Genomic DNA, 17,746 nt, shown 5'->3' with positions numbered 1-17,746 from the left:
TCATTTGAATGCTTATTTAATTTTACTTAAATATGATTCCATTTTTTGCACAGCTTTGTGCAAGAGTGTACAGTATTCAGACCAATTCATATCAGGTTGTCACAACCTTAGTTGTGAAAGGAAAGTACATGCAGTAATTTAATATACCCCGCATCTCATCCCAAATTCTCCGAATAAAGATATAATACATACAATTGCTTATGTGTCGCTGTGCCTTAGTTACGTTCAATAGGTGTTGTATTGATACTTTGTTTCATATCACTTCATACTGGGAATCTTATTTCCTGCGCTCTTTCACTAGGCGGCGGTAATGTACATTCCTCAAGAGAGCGGCACTACGTCATCTTGTAGTATGAGGCTAGAACAACAACGTGTATATCAGCCAAGAAGACAAAAGTCCATCAATTTATTCAAAGAAGTGTAGCCGGTTATTCACGAGGGGAAAGAAAACAACATACTTTGTCTATCATCCCGGACAGGAATTTACTGACCACCTGGTATTGGTGAATTGTGTATCAACGCCGTTGGATAAATCACTGCCGAAAAATCTTAAGCGGTCACTTTCTAGTGCGGAAACCTTTGGAGCCCCGAAAAACGTTTAGTTCAGGGCATCGACTCATTCGATTGTTCAGCACTTGGGATTAGTATATTTTGTGGAAAATAGCCTCAAATTGTGAACCAGATGATGAAAAGATGACCATTTATCTTTGGATCATACTCTTCTTGGCACAAAGTAGTAGAGCAATCCCTGGTAAGTTTGAAAAGTTATTCCTATACTTCATGACACGGCTACGTTTCATGAATTTGTAATATACTATTATTTTATATTGCTACTCAGTACATTTGCGCGGTAAGCGTTTGTCAAATCGTCGATTTTAGCCTATTTCAAGGGTGGATGATGGTCACAAGAGACACCCGTGTGTTGAACAACATCAGTGTAAACAACAATCGTGGAATCAGCGGTTTGCCTTCAAAATAAGTCCCCTCTTTGAAACATGCAACCGGATAAAAATTGTGAAAACAAGCCACAATTGGACTAGATAGTGCCAAACAAGGTTAGAATGTTAATACATAAATTCAACAAAAGACAATTATGTAGTTAATTTGACGAATATAAAATCTGTTTTATTTATATTACTTCTGCGTTGTTGGGAAAGAGCACTACTGTAGCAGTGCAGGTGACATATTTAACTATGTATATATTTATTGCATTATGGATGTATTAGACTTCATAACTGCATTGGGGGCATACTTATGTTTCACTGTATCGCCTTACCTATGGATTGTGCACCCATGAAATCTGCTATCTGCTTACTCAGTGACACCAACAGAACACAATTATGTAGAGTTTACACAAATATTAGCTTCGTATTACAGGACATTGACTGTGAGAAGTCACCTTTCCAGTCAGTCTTTTGTGTATTGGACATTCAAATACCCCCATGAAATGTGGTATCAGTCTACTCCGTGACAACCACAGAACACCATAGCAGAGTTCAATTGGTGGCATTCTGAGTTGTAGTGATAATGTCAAGTCATCACAATGGGTCGCCATAGCAGTTGACATGGAGCATAGAGTGAGTAATGTGACAACCGTAACATTAAGTTGTGGAATAATGGACTCCTTACAGCACGTGTTTTAAATGGAATGTGTATATAGATTTATTTAACTAGGCAAGTCACAGCAAGACGCTGGGCCAATTTTGGATTTGAACCAGGGTGTCTGTAGTGATGCCTCTAGCACTGAGATGCAGTGCCTTAGACCGCCGCGCCACTCGGGAGCCCAATGACTGTCTGCGGGTTTTTGCTCCTCCCTTGTCCTTGATGGATGAGTTAAGGTCACTGATTAGTAAGGAACTCCCCTCACCTGGTTGTCTACTGTAGGTCTTAATTGAAAGGAAAAACCAGCAGAAACTAGGCCCTCCATGGAATGAGTTTGACAGCCCTGCCTTACAGTAATACCAAATGGAGATTAATGGCATTCTGTACCGATTGCACAAATACCTGGCTGTGCAATTGAATAGAGTTGTGATGGATATTGTCCTTGATTATGAATTCAGTTGTGGTATCTACTGTATGTATGTTTGTTTTCCAAAGCAGTCGTTTCAGGGCAAAGCATTAATCAATTCTGCGACAAAGGAATGATAGACTGTCGGTTATATGAGTTGACAAGATTACAATTCTGTCTGTGCCCTTGAGCAAGGCACTTAACCCTAATTGCTCCTGAAAGTCGCTCTGGATAAGAGCGTCTGCTAAATGACTGAAATGTAAAATGTTGACAGAAAACAAAGTACTTGTTTAGAAAGCTCTAGCTGAGTGATATCATTTTATGATATGCTTGTTGTGAAATTATTTTTGAATTAATCCTTATTAATGAACTCATCTAATTAACTGTATGCTGTCACTGATTAGGCTGATACCCCATTTCATGAGTGCACAATCCATAGGTTAGCATGTATAGTGCAATATGAATGTCCAATAGACACAATAGACTGACTGGGATGGTGATTTCCTACAGTCGAGTCCTGTAATAAGAGCTGAGATGCTAATATTTGTGTAAACTCTACATAATTGTGTTCTGTAGATGTCACTGAGTAGGTTGGTACCACATTTCATGGCACAATCCATAGGTTACGCAGTACAGTGCATGTAAGTATGCCCGCAATGCAATTCTGAAGTCTAATACCTACCGTCACAATTTGATTTCAAGCTTGTTTTTTGATCGCACTGGTACTCTAAAAATATTTTTTGGGGTCAAATTAATGAATTATCTTTTGTTGAATTCCAGCATTGTTTAGCATTCTATAATTCAATTGAGGCATGTTTTCAATTGGGGACTTTTATTTTGAAGGCAAACCGCCAATTCCACTATTGTTGTTCACCACACAAGTACAAGGGACCACAGTCTAGAGAAGTTTTGCACAATTTTAGTAGGCATATTCTCAACCTTGTTCTCTAAAAATTATAATACTGAAGTGGATCTGTTTCTTGTAACAATGTTTATCATAAGGGCAAAATTACCAGTACAAACTGAGCACATATCTCACTGAGATTTGGTCCAATGTTGCTCTGTTGGTAGAGCATGGTGTTTGTAATGCCAGGGTTGTGGGTTCGATTCCCATGGGGGACCTGTATGAAAATGTATGCACTCACTACTGTCTTTTGCTCTGGATAAGAGCATCTGCTAAATGACTAAAATGTAAAGGTAGAGGTCATTTCCCTCTTCCCTGTCCAGACCAGACCTGGGTCAAATACATACTCAAGTATTTGAGGTGTGCTTGATTGATTTACACTTTTTGGGACTATTCCAATGGATCCAAATATGTATAAGTATTTTACATAGGCCCATGTATTTGAAGGCTTCCCCCACCCCCCTCTTATATAGTATTTGGGTAACAGGTCATTGGACTGGACATGTACTAATGAGACATTCATTAAACAGAGTGAAGGTGTGGGAGGATAGGTAGGCCTAAAGGCTACATTTTGCTTGATTACATGGACACTCCCCTGTCTCTGAGCAGTGCAGTATAATATGGTCATTGATATTACTTCTCTGGCCGTTGGTCTGTTGCAGGCAGCTAAACCCAGCAACAGCAGCTGTAGTGAGTTGCCACAGTGGAGAGCTTTCAGCCCTCTACAGCCTTGTATGACGTCTGCTCTGTCTGCACCCAGGCTCAAGTCGGAGCATGCAGATACTCGGCCAAGATGCATGCAATGGCCCAAGCAACACAATGGAGACAAACAGTTCTAAAGACAAAAGACTCTTGCAAAAACAACTATTTTTCAAATATCTTTGGAAAACCATTTCCATATGTCACACGTTCTACTTCAAAATGTTTTATGCCTGCACATTACAATAACTGAACAAACACCATTTTGTAGGCTACCTTTAAAGGGGTATCTAGCTAGCTCTCCTGTAATGCTCACTGCTGCATATGTGTTGCAATCTGACGGAGCCTCAGATCCCATCCATTATATTTTCTGAATGGCATTTAGAGTAGTGAAGAAGAAATAACTAGGACTTAGGCTATTAATGAATGACTCATTCAAGTGTCTGGTGACTCCTACCCCTTGACCTTTAGGACTCAGGTTTACCAAGAACCCCGCCAACCTCACGGTAACCCAGGGCAACATGGTTCGCCTGGGTTGTTCCATCGAGGGCCTGAGTGAGCCGGAGATCGTGTGGATGAAGGATGGGGAGAAGCTGTACAGTACAGACCAGATGTACATCCCCCTGGAGCAACACCACTGGGAGACCTTCCACAGGTCAGTGCTTCAGTAGTCCTGACCTACTATTAAGTAGTGTTACCCTTACCACTTTATAGGCTGATTGGAAGATGTCTTCAGACCTTCCATCATAGCATCACTTTTATTGTGTTGCATTTCACCAGAAATGATTGGGAAGCTGTCTTGCAAAGCACAAGCAAACTAACCTTGGAGTGTTGCAAAGCACTTAGCTCACAGCCCCTAGATCAGCTTCTCAAGAGGTCAGGTGTCCTGACAGTTCTTTACTATTTCAGAGAAGGTGCTTGTACATTGAATCATTAAGCTAGAAAAACAACATTGTTTTTATCTTTAAACAATGTGGCTGCTTGCATTGCCTTTTACCCTTCAACATTCTTTGCCCTTGTGTAAATTCAAACTTAGGTCAGTCTGCCTTAAATATGCTGTGGATGTTTGGAGGTACAACTACAGGGAATAGCCAACAGCATGTAGGCAGGCACGGTATGTTATGGTATGAGTTTGTTCAGTGTTATGACGAAACATGCAGTGTAATACCATAAATAGAGGCAGTGATGCTGTTCCTGGCTTTGACTCAACATCAGACCTGGGTATTTGAAATGATTCACATAGTATTTGAACTCAGGTCTGCTCAACATGGCGGAACTGAACTTGTAGTTTTGGGTACTGATGGTGGCGAGGAGGATGTAGGTGAGGCTTAATAATTGGCTTGGGGAGGCGTTGTCCCTGGCAGAAAGAGAAAAAAAACTGTAAATAACATGGCTGAAGTGGAGAGACAGGGGTCTACCCCTACTGTAACCCACACACCAGGTAAACCAGGCCCCGAAGAGGGGCAGGCTGGATTGGAATGCATTCAGCTGCCTGTGACTGAGTGACCTAAAGCTTGGTGCAGACTGCTAGACCTAATGGTTAAGTGAACTTGCATTGCCAGTGGCAGCCATTTCTGTTAATCTCATGCACATGCGCTGGGCACTGAAGCTCAAAGGTCTTCAGTTTGACCTCTCTGAAGTCTGAAACCTTTTTCCTGTATCCTTCTGTGTGCTCATGCTCATCACGCAACAATGTCCTAGATACCACGGACATCCACCATATGCTGTGTCTAGTCTAGGGAACTAGAATGACAAGATTGATTGAAATATATATGATAGAATGATTCATATCTATGGTCTAGTGACTAGTCCTTCATTGGTTGTTGATTGGAGTGGTGAGTTTGGATGCGATTGTTGTCAGAAGTGGGATACCATACACGAGTTAGGTGTCAATGTCACAAACGATGTGTGCGCGTCGATGAGGCAGAAATCTGTGTGTTGTTATGATTCTGGACAGTCAGATACAGTGGCAAGAAAAAGTATGTGAACCCTTTGGAATTACCTTGATTTCTGAATAAATCGGTCATCAAATTTGATCTGATCTTCATCTAAGTCACAACAATAGACAACCACAGTCTGCTTAAACTACTAACACACAAATTATTGTATTTGTCTTGTCTATATTGAATACATAGTTTTTCCAACCTACACTGAATGTTTAAATTATGTGAACTCCTCGGCTAATGACTACTCCAAAAGCTAATTGGAGTCAGGAGTCAGCTTACCTGGAGTCCAATCAATGAGACCAGATTGGAGATGTTGGTTAGAGCTGCCTTGCCCTATAAAAAAACACTCACAAAATTTGAATTAGCTATTCACAAGAAGTATTGCCTGATGTGAACCATGCCTTGAACAAAATAGATTTCAGAAGAACTAAGATTAAGAATGGTTGACTTGCATGAAGTTGGAGAGGGTTACAAAAGTATCTCTAAAAACCTTGATGTTCATCAGTCCACAGTAAGACAAATTGTCTATAAATGGAGAAAGTTCAGCACTGTTGCTACTCTCCCTAGGAGTAGCCGTCCTGCAAAGATGACTGCAAGAGCACAGTGCAGAATGCTCAATGAGGTTAAGAAGAATCCTACAGTGTCAGCTAAAGACTTACAGAAATCTATGGAACATGCTAACATCTCTATTGACGAGTATACAATACGTAAAACACTAAACAAGAATGGTGTTCATGGGAGGACACCACGGAAGAAGCCACTGCTGTCCAAAAAAACATGAAGTTTGCAAATGTGCACCTCCACAGCGCTACTGGCAAAATATTATGTGGACAGATTCAACTAAAGTTGAGTTGTTTGGTAGGAACACACAACACTATGTGTGAAAAAAAAAAAGCCAGCATACCAACATCAAAACCTCATCCCAACTGTAAAGCATGGTGGAGGGAGCATAATGGTCTGGGGCTGCCTCAGGGCCTGGACAGCTTGCTATCATCGACGGAAAAATGAAGTCTCAAGGTTATCAAGACATTTTTCAGGAGAATATAAGGCTATCTGTCCGACAATTGCAGATACACAGAAGTTGGGTGATGCAACAGGACGACAACCCAAAACACTGAGGTAAATCAACAACAGAATGGCTTCAACAGAAGAAAATACGCCTGGACCAGTCAGTCCTGACCTCAACTCGATTGGGATGCTCGATTAAATCAACAACAGAACTTGATTAAATCAACAACAGAATGGCTTCAACAGAAGAAAATACGAGTGGACCAGTCAGTCCTGACCTCAACTCGATTGGGATGCCCTCAAGAGAGCACTTCACACCAGACATCCCAAGAATGTTGCTGAACTGAAACAGTTTGGAAAAGAGGAATGGTCCAAAATTCCTCCTGACCGTTGTGCAGGTCTGATCCGCAACTACAGAAAAAGTTTTGTTGAGGTTATTGCTGCCAAAGGAGGGTCAACCAGTTATTAAATCCAAGGGTTCACATACCCTGCATTGTGAATGTTTACACGGTGTGTTCAATAAAGACATGACAACTTATAATTGTTTGTGTGTTATTAGCAGACTGTGCTTGTCTATTGTTGTGACCTAGATGAAGATCGAATCAAATTTTATGACCAATTTATGCAGAAATCCAGGTATTTCCAAAGGGTTCACATACTTTTTCTTACCACTGTAGCTAGCAACAATGACGACAACAAGCTGCCTTATGGGTAATGGTAGGTGGCTTGTTTCAGCTCATTGTATCTTGTTATTGATACCATGTTTTGAGGTGTTTTGACTCGTTTAGCTAGCTAACCAACAATTGTAACAATGTATTTGAGAGACAAGTGCTCATTGTGCAAACATATTAATGTTTTCAATAAAGATTTGGAGAGAAAATATACTGGTTTACAAGTTGTCAACAATCCTTTGATTCTTAGCAAACTCCGCCTGTTTTGCTCCACAGTTGCGCATGCATCGGTTTTGTTGCTAAACAACTGATCAATCTATGAGTGAGTAGGACCTGTCAATGCAGGCAATGGTTTCCTCAGTGACTCCTAATACAAATACACAGTGTACTCCTGCTGAGTGAAATTTTCCCCAAGCTAGTTTATTGCTCCAATTAGTTATTGTCCTACTTCCAGTGGTTTAAAGTACTTAAGTAAAACATAAACGCAAAAAAAATGACTTAAGTAGTACTTTAAAGTATCTGTACTCTACTTTACTATTAATATTTGTGACTACTTTTACTTCACTACATTCCTAAAGAAAATGATGTACTTTTTACATACATTTTCCCTGACACCCAAAAGTAGTCGTTACATTTTGAATGCTTAGCAGGACAGGAAAATGGTCCAATTCACACACTTATCAAGAGAACATCGCTAGTCATCCCTACTGCCTCTGATCTGGAGGACTCATTAAACGCAAATGCTTAGTTTGTAAATTATGTCTGAGGGATGGTGTGCCCCTGACTATCCTTAAATAAATAAAAAAGTATGTCTGGTTTTCTTTATAAGGAATTTGTGATGATTTATACTTTTGTTACTTAAGTATATTTTAGCAATTACATTTACTTTTGATACTTAAATATATTTAAAACCAAATACTTTTACTCAAGTAGTGTTTTACTGGGTGACTTACCTTAACTTTTACATTAGTCATTTTCTAGTATCTTTTACTCAAGTATGACAATTGGGTACTTTTTCCACACCTGCCTACTTCATCTCTCAACATATCCTCCAGGGGTTCTTTATTGTTATATTATACATGTTTCTTCTGCTACCCAGTTATATGTGATGGGCTTTTACCTCCATTCTGCCTAGTGGGTCTCCTCTCATCTATCAGAACTAATCCACATCTTTTTAGGAGAGGTGTTTTTGGATGTGCTCAGGGAATAATTTGGTTTATAGAATTACTACATCATTTAGAAATGTGATTTCTTTTTTTTGCATGTTAAGTACTAGGGGAATCACTGAGTGTGTCTGTCTGTCCGGGTGGTTTCAGTGTGAAGTCTGTCCAGCAGCAGGATGCAGGGAAGTACTGGTGTGAGGTAGAGTTCCGAGACTCGACCATCTCTTCGGAGCCCGCCTGGATAACAGTAGAGGGTAAATCAATCAATGTTGTCCTGTCTGTCTCTTTCTTTCTCTCAACACAATGGCCTTTTTTTCAATAACATGATCAAATGTATTATCCTGTTATCATGGTCATACTTTCTGGTTCTTTCTCAAGGTGTCCCCCACTTTACACTTGAGCCCCAAGACGTAGCCACGATCCCTGGCGTGCCCTTTAACCTGACGTGTACTGCTGTGGGTCCCCCAGGCCCGGTGGAGGTGCTGTGGTGGCTGGGAGGAGTACAGGAGGGAGACATCACTTCCTCTCCATCTGTACTCCATGTTAACGGTAAGTCTCTACCAGGGTTGTTATTCAATCTTTCCTTGATTCCTTTCCTGAAATCTCTTTACTTTCCTTGATTCCTTGCATCATCTCCTCTCACTTTCTCAAAATGCATTGTGGGAGAAGATCTGAGGTTCCTCCCCTCGGGCCCTCTCCTCCAATGAGAAGGTTTTTAGGAGGTGGTGAAGAGAGATGATTTGAAGAACCGACTATAGACTACTGTGCAATATCCTATTTCTGCTGCTTCTCCCCTCCCTCCGGCTGGTTAAATCAACAGTGATATGATTAATCATAAGAATGAGTCAGATCAGAGTGTGTCATTTTCACATACTGTAAGTTCAATAAGGTGGACTGCCGTCTATCTGTTGTAAGAGTGCCATTAGTCATTACAAGGAATGGATTATAGTTTTATAGCATTCTCACTGGTCCTTGAGCTCTGCCCATGAGTTGGAAATATAACTGTTTGAATGGTAGAACTAAGCCAAAGGTTATTCTCAATGGGTGGAAGGCAACTGAAGGGCTGTCTTGCTCTTTCTTTCTCTGTCACCAAGGGTGTAGCCCAAGGCTCAATCCTAGGCACCACGCTCTTCTCAATTTACATCAACAATATAGCTTAGGCAGTAGGAAGCTCTCTCATCCATTTATATGCAGATGATACAGTCTTATACTCAGCTGGCCCCTCCATGGGTTTTGTGTTAAACACTCTACAACAAAGCGTTCTTAGTGTCAAACAAGCTTTCTCTGTGCTGAACCTTGTTCTGAACACCTCCAAAACAAAGGTGGTTTGGTAAGAAGAATGCCCCTCTCCCCACAGGTGTTATTACTACCTCTGAGGGTTTAGAGCTTGAGGTAGTCACCTCATACAAGTACTTGGGAGTATGGCTAGATGGTACACTGTCCTTCCCATAGCACATAGCAAAGCTGCAGGTTTAAGTTAAATCTAGACTTGGTTTTGTCTATCATAATTGCTCCTCTTTCACCCCAGCTACCAAACTAACCCTGATTCAGATGACCATCCTACCCATGCTAGATTGGGGAGACATAATTTATAGATCGGCAGGTAAGGGTGCTCTCGAGCGGCTAGATGTTCTTTACCATTCGGCCATCAGATTTGCCACCAATGCTCCTTATCGGACACATCACTGCACTCTATACTCCTCTGTAAACTGGTCATCTCTGTATACCCGTCACAAGACCCACTGGTTGATGCTTATTTATAAAACCCTCTTAGGCCTCACTCCCAGCTATCTGAGATACAGTTGAAGTTTACATACACTTAGGTTGGAGTCATTAAAACTCGCTTTTCAACCACTCCACAAATTTCTTGTTAACAAACTATAGTTTTAGCAAGTCGGTTAGCACATCTACTTTGTGCATGACACAAGTGATTTTTCCAACAATTGTTTACAGACAGATTATTTCACTTATAATTCACTGTATCACAATTCCAGTGGGTCAGAAGTTTACATACACTAAATTGACTGTGCCTTTAAACAGCTTGGAAAATTCCAGAAAACAATGGCATGGCTTTAGAAGCTTCTGATAGGCTAATTGACATCATTTGAGTCAATTGGAGGTGTACCTGTGGATGTATTTCAAGGCCTACCTTCAAACTCAGTGCCTCTTTGCTTGACATCATGGGAAAATCAAAAGAAATCAGCCAAGACCTCAGAAAAGAAATTGTAGACCTCCAAGTCTGGTTCATCCTTAAGAGCAATTTCCACATGCCTGAAGGTACCACGTTCATCTGTACAAACAATAGTACGCAAGTATAAATACCATGGGACCACGCAGCCGTCATACCGCTCAGGAAGGAGATGCGTTCTGTCTCCTAGAGATTAACGCACTTTGGTGCGAAAAGTGCAAATCAATCCCAGAACAGCAAAGGACCTTGTGAAGATGCTGGAGGAAACAGGTACAAAAGTATCTATATCCACAGTAAAACAAGTCCTATATTGACATAACCTGAAAGGCCGCTCAGCAAGGAAGAAGCCACTCCTCCAAAACCGCCATAAAAAAGCCAGACTACGGTGTGCAACTGCACATGGGGACAAAGATCGTACTTTTTGGAGAAATGTCCTCTGGTCTGATGAAACAAAAATAGAACTGTTTGGCCATAATGACCATCATTATGTTTGGAGGAAAAAAGGGGGTTGCTTGCAAGCTGAAGAACACCATCCCAACCGTGAAGCAAGGGGGGGCAGCATCATGTTGTGGGGGTGCTTTGCTGCAGGAGGGACTGGTGCAATTCACCAAATAGATGGCATCATGAGGTAGGAAAATTATGTGGATATATTGAAGCAACATCTCAAAACATCAGTGGGGAAGTTAAAGCTTGGTCGCAAATGGGTCTTCCAAATGGACAATGACCTCAAGCATACGTCCAAAGTTGTGGCAAAATGGCTTAAGGACAACAAAATCAAGGTATTGGAGTGGCCATCACAAAGCCCTAACCTCAATCCTATAGAACATTTGTGGGTAGAACTGAAAAAGGGTGTGCGAGCAAGGAGGCCTACAAACCTGACTCAGTTACACCAGCTCTGTCGGGAAGAATGGGCCAACATTCACCCAACTTCTAGTGGGAAGCTTGTGGAAGGCTACCTGAAACGTTTGACCCAAGTTAAACAATTTAAAGGCAATGCTACCAAATACTAATTGAGTGTATGTAAACTTCTGACCCACTGGGAATGTGATGAAAGAAATAAAAGCTGAAATAAATCATTCTCTCTACTATTATTATACATTTCACATTCTTAAAATAAAGTGGCGATCCTAACTGACCTAAGAAAGGGATTTTTTACTAGGATTAAGTGTCAGGAATTGTGAAAAACTGAGTTTAAAATGTATTTGGCTAAGGTGTATGTAAACTTCCGACTTCAATTGTATCTACTGCAGCCCTCATCCTCCACATACAACACCTGTCCTGCCAGTCACATTCTGGTAAAGGTCCCCAAAGCACACACATCCCTGGGTCGCTCGTCTTTTCAGTTCGCTGCAGCTAGCGATTGGAATGAGCTGCAGCAAACACTCAAACTGGACAGTTTTATCTCCATCTCTTCATTCAAAGAATCATGGACACTCTTACTGACTGTTGTGGCTGCTTTGCGTGATGTATTGTTGTCTCCACCTTCTTGCCTTCTGTGCTGTTGTCTGTGCCCAAGAATGGTTTGTACCCTGTTTTGTGCTGCTACCATGTTGTGTTGCTACCATGTTGTTGTTGCTACCATGCTGTGTTTTCATGTGCTTCTGCCATGTTATGTTGTTGTCTTTAGGTCTCTCTTTATGTAGTGTTGTCTCTCTTGTCGTGATGTGTGTTTTGTCCTATATTTTTATTTAATCCCAGCCCTCGTCCACGCAGGAGGCCTTTTACCTTCTGGTAGGCCGTCATTGTAAATAAGAATTTGTTATTAACTGACATGCCTAGTTAAATAAAGGTTGAATAAAAAATGTAAATATATTCTTCAATGAGCGTACGCACAGCACCGAATACACCACTGAATGTTTGACCCTTTTTTTATATATAGAGGGGGAACCAATGACCTCACCTGCCATATAATGTTTCTCCTTATGTGAAAGGACAAATGTCTTGACCTGAGATTGGAAATGTGTTGTAATTGGTTGAAAACACATAAAAGTGTACAAGTTGTTTGACACTAGCCAGTCCTCTGTGACATCCCATCCACAGAAGTAAATTGACTGGATTTTTCATTAGTTGTCTGTTTTATTCCGTTCTCGTGATATGCAAGCTTTTCATGTTAGTGTCTCCTCTTTCATTTCTCCTTTTATGTTGAGCTGGTTCTGTTTCAGTAATAAGGAGCCTCCTACACTCTGCCATATAACTGGACCTGCCTGGCCCTTTCATCTCATTCATCTCAATCAACACTGCTGACCAGAACCTCTCATTAGGTTGTGTCGCAAATGGAATCCTATTCCCAATGTAGTGCACTACCTTTGACCAGGGCCCATAGGACTCTGGTCAAATGTAGTGCACTATATAGGGAAAAGGGTTCCATTTGGGCGCATACAAATAATTTGCTGCTAAGTGCCAACTCTGAGTCAGGAATGCGGCAGTCATATAGTCAACTTTACAGGCGTTGATGTTTTCCTATCTGACTCCCAGAGACTGATGTGAGAGTAACCAGAAATGTTTCAGCCCAGCTGATGGTTCTCTGTTATGACTCTGACATGTTGTTTTGTGATTGTCAGTCAGTTGATGAATAACCAGGCAGTGTCCCACAGTGCCTGGTAGTAATCACTGTACAGTACACAAACACCCGCCTTTATGTAAACATATTTGCCATGAAGGATTAGCCCAAGGACATTTATGTAATGGAGGGATACAACAGCCTTATCAAGACAGTCTAGTTCAGGAGTTATTGATTGTGCTGACCTTGTTTCCTTGTGTAGTTTCAGTAGCTGGTTTGTTCAAATTGGTAGTGCCAAAATCTCTTTGATCCTAATGAGCCAAGTGTACTACAAACCCTCACAGCACTTCATATACAGTACTCCACTCTGTTATGCATTGCCTACTGTCCAGTGTGTGAGAATTTCTCATTTACATTGGAGATAGACTGTTGGTCAGGCATGATTGCAGGGGACTGGTTTAACACTCTGTTGGCATAAACTGGCAGCTTACCTTTTAAAAGGGCTCTGGCATGCTGTTGAGTACATCACATCATGAGTACACCATGTCTCCCTCCTCTTTTCCCTGTAGGTGTTAATAACAGCATCAAGTTCTACTGTGAAGCCAAGAATGCCAGAGGTATCTCAGTATCTCGAACAGGCACTGTGCACATTAAAGGTGAGAAATTCATGAATAATCAATGCTGTCATGAGTGTGACTAAGTAATTTTTCAGATTAGAATACGCTGCCTGATGAAGACCGGTTAGTCAATGCACGTTACAGTATGCTGCTGTAATTTAGCTAGGTTTATCGGCCCCTAGTCCAGCTTCTGTTCAGAGTTGGATGTTTGTAAATCTAAAACCCTGTTCTTTAATTGACTGCAGTCCTCCCAGCAGCCCCTAAAGGTGTGCAGGTGGTCCACATGGTGGAGAACAATGTCACGCTGGCCTGGAGCCCTGGCTTCACTGGACACTCTGACCTGTCAGCCTGCACCTTCCAGGTACAGTAACTAAGACTGAACCAACACGACTGAGATGTTCTGTGTCAGTACTACATTCATATAACAAAGAACCCTTTGACCTAATTCTTACATTTAGATTTTCAATAAAGCAACCATAATATGCAGTGGATAAATTAGTTATTATTACGAAATGTGGTGGTTGTTGTCAGTGCTATTTTAAGATGGGAGTGACAACCATCAGAATTCCATTAAAGCCTTGGATGAATGTTTGGCCTAGACTGAGATAATGAAAACCACATACCCATTCTTTTAAAATTAAAGACACCCTGAGTATTTAGACCTCAGTTTCAATATTGGAATGAAAGAATTTGGCAATGGAAATATGACCATTTTTAAAGAGATACTTTGAGATGTTGGCAACGAGGCCCTTTATCTACTTCCCCAGAGTCAGATGAACTCCTGGATACCATTTTTATGTCTCTGTGTCCAGTATGAAGGAATTTAGAGGTAGTTTTGCCAGCTAATGCTAAACTACTAACTTCCTTCATACCTTTTACAGATGTCTAAGAACTCTGGGAGGAAGGTGGAAGTTCGAGACCAGCGTGTGAAGGTTCCACCATTCCAACAGATCCTCAGTGGGCTGAGCTGCTACTCCAACTACAGCGTTAGAGTGTGCTGTGACAATGAGGTGGGGACATCCCCGTTCTCTGGCTGGCTGGACTTTCAGACACCAGAAGCAGGTGTGCATCCAGTCACTAGAATAGATGATGACATGGGGCTGAACAGGGTTGCGTTCCAAATGGCACCCTATTCCTATGGGCCCTGGTCAAAAGTAGTGCACTATAAAGGGAATAGGGTGCCATTTGGGACATTACCCTTTTGTTCATCAACAGTTGTTTTTGTTGTCATTTTCTACCAACTGCACTCACATCACCAGCTGGACATCAATAGCATGTGACGATCCATGCAACAGTCTGGCGAGTAGCAACCTTATCACAATGGGAACATAATGATTCTCTGTGTTTGTGGCCTTCTGTGTCTCACAGCCCCACGGACGACCTTTCAAAGTTGTTACTCTGTCAAAGTAACATGAAACATTTAGAGGTGGTTAAGCGGACACAGATTAACCCTAATCCTGGACCAAAAAGAATTTGAAGGAGATTCTCCATTGATTTGTCTTTTTAGTCTAGGACTAGCATTAGCTTAATTTTGTCTGGGAATCCACCCCTTATTGTTCATATAGGATATGGTCTAAGTTGATATGCAGTTTTAAATGAGGGTTGTTAAAATAAGTTGGACAGGCGGCTGAGTTTAGAGGTGATCATGAGAGCTAGTCTGAGGGGAGCAGTGGAGTGGGGGTTTCTGGTGGCGACCTTGTTTGTATGTTTGTAAACTGCCAGTGCTGGACACAGGCCAGTGGATTCCAGTCCCACTTGTACAATGAACCATTGTACATGCCCTCAATCCATATCAATGTGCTGCAGTGCTGAACTAAACCCTGTTGTCTCATTGTCGACACACGCTGGTCAAGGAGGCCACTGCAGGAATGATTGGGGTCTCATTTTAGGGTGACCTGAAGCCGGTCTCAATTTGCTTCTGGATTATCTACTTCCCCAGAGTCAGATGAACTTGTGGATACCATTTTTATGTCTCTGTGTGCAGTATGAAGGAAGTTAGAAGTAGTTTCGCAAGCTATTGCTTACTAGCAATGACTGGAAGTCTATGGATATCTACTAGCATGATAGCAGACACCCATAGACTTCCAGTAAATACCCATAAACTTAGTCATTGCGCTAAAGCTAGTTAGCATTGGCTTGCAAAACTACCTCGAACTTCCTTCATACATACATTTTTTATCCACGAGTTCATCTGACTGCTGGAGTAGATAAAGGGCCTCATTGCCAAATCCCGAAGTATCCCTTGGCCCTTTCCCTTATATCCCATTCAGTGTGTTTAATAGTCACATGTGCAGGGTTGCAGGTGTGATTGGAGGGTACAATCTTAGGCTCCGAGCTCCAACATGCAGGACTAAGTTAAATAAAATAATGAAAATGATAATAAAAAATTAAAAACAACAATCTGTAGCAGCGATGAATAAATGTCCATATGTTTGCAGATGTGGAAGCAATACTGCTTATACCTATCCAGACCCTTTAGATCTGTTGACGTTTTTAAGGATTAGGACCAAGGGAGTGATGACAGCATGGACATATACAATGGCAACCCCTTATTGTTCTTTGATGAAATGTAAAGTATTGTCATGACACTGTCCCTGTGTCTTCCTTCTTTCTAGTGCCCTCTGCTGCCCCCCGGAACCTGACCTTTGAACTAACTGAACAGCAGCTGTCCCTGAACTGGGCGAGCTTGGATGACAAGGAGCTGCAGGGGAAACTGATGGCCTACAAAGTCCAGTGGAACCTGGGAGGAGAGGGACAGGTTCAGACCCATACACCTGTACACACTGAAGGAATCTAGTATATACCTCAGATGATAGCAAAAGCTGCAGGAAGAAAATAGTCTCTGGCTGTGCAGATCAATGCACATTTCAGTAATTTAATATACCAAATTCTCAGTCACAGTAGACATTGGTCAGTGGAGCATACAATAACCACAGCCAGCTGACACCAGTCTTCAGCTGCTGTCAACAGTCTACGTCTTATTAATTACAATCCCTATGTTTCTGTTATTATGGAATGTGGTACATTACAGTATGACTACGTTCACAATCCTATGGCCATACCAGAAGTTTCTATGGCCATACTAGGGGTTGAGTTGTTTTTAATAGGGACATTGCTATAGGAAATGGGTCAAAAGTATTTTTACTCTCCTTTCTATGACTCCCAATCTGTCAGGTGTTCAGGTGAAATATCTAAACCCTTTGAGCTCGCTACATGTGTTCAGTTTTTTTTTCTTGGCCACTAGAATTGTATAATGACCATACAATGCCTCCAGAAAGTATTCACACCAATAGGTGTTGTCACTGGCCTAGACACACAGTGGCCTAGACACACAGTGGCCTAGACACACAGTGGCCTAGACACACAGTGGCCTAGACACACAGTGGCCTAGACACACAGTGGCCGGACACACACAGTGGCCGAGACAACACAGTGGCCGAGACACACAGTGGCCGAGACAAAACAACAGTGGCCGAGACATACACAGTGGCCAGACACACAGTGGCCTGGACAAACACAGTGGCCGAGACACACCGTGGCCGAGACACACCGGTGGCCGAGACACACACCGTGGCCGAGACACACAGTGGCCGAGGACACACAAGTGCCGAGACACACACTGGCCTAGACACACAGTACCCCATAATGTCAAAGTGAAAATACGTTTTTTGAAAATGTTACACATTCATTAAAAATAAAGCTGAAATGTCTTGTATCAATAAGTATTCAACCCTTTTGTTATGGCAACACTAAATACGTTCAGAAGTAAAAATGTGCTTAACAAGTCACATAAGTTGCATGGACTCACTCCATGTCATGATATTTGAATGACTACCTCATCTCTGTACCCCACACATACAATTACCACAAAGACCAGGGATAAGGGCACCTATTGGTAGATGGGTAAAAATAAAAAAAGAAGACATTGAATATCGCTTTGAGCATGGTGAAATTATTAACTACACTTTGGATGGTGTATCAATACACCCAGTCACTACAAAGATACAAGCGTCCTTCCTAACTCAATTGCCGGAGAGTAAAG

General features: G+C 41.6%; 1 protein-coding gene across 2 annotated transcripts in view; it reads left to right on the top strand.

Moving 5' to 3' along the window:
* The first annotated feature begins 334 nt into the window (after nucleotides 1-334).
* Nucleotides 335-17,746, top strand: part of LOC111963478 (tyrosine-protein kinase receptor TYRO3) — a 32,483-nt gene continuing 15,071 nt past the window's right edge. For both annotated transcript variants that reach the window (XM_023986950.2, XM_023986949.2), the window contains exons 1-8: nucleotides 335-751; nucleotides 4,083-4,266; nucleotides 8,553-8,653; nucleotides 8,778-8,948; nucleotides 13,657-13,743; nucleotides 13,950-14,065; nucleotides 14,586-14,766; nucleotides 16,320-16,462. In XM_023986950.2, coding sequence (XP_023842718.1) covers nucleotides 694-751; nucleotides 4,083-4,266; nucleotides 8,553-8,653; nucleotides 8,778-8,948; nucleotides 13,657-13,743; nucleotides 13,950-14,065; nucleotides 14,586-14,766; nucleotides 16,320-16,462 — 1,041 coding nt within the window. In that variant the 5' untranslated portion in view covers nucleotides 335-693. The remainder of the gene's footprint in view (nucleotides 752-4,082; nucleotides 4,267-8,552; nucleotides 8,654-8,777; nucleotides 8,949-13,656; nucleotides 13,744-13,949; nucleotides 14,066-14,585; nucleotides 14,767-16,319; nucleotides 16,463-17,746) is intronic.

The sequence above is a fragment of the Salvelinus sp. IW2-2015 genome, linkage group LG4q.2 (assembly GCF_002910315.2).
Source record: "Salvelinus sp. IW2-2015 linkage group LG4q.2, ASM291031v2, whole genome shotgun sequence".
Classification (NCBI taxonomy): domain Eukaryota; kingdom Metazoa; phylum Chordata; class Actinopteri; order Salmoniformes; family Salmonidae; genus Salvelinus; species Salvelinus sp. IW2-2015.
The sequence above is the reverse complement of the archived record's forward strand: the minus strand, read 5'-3'. Positions and strand labels throughout refer to the sequence as shown.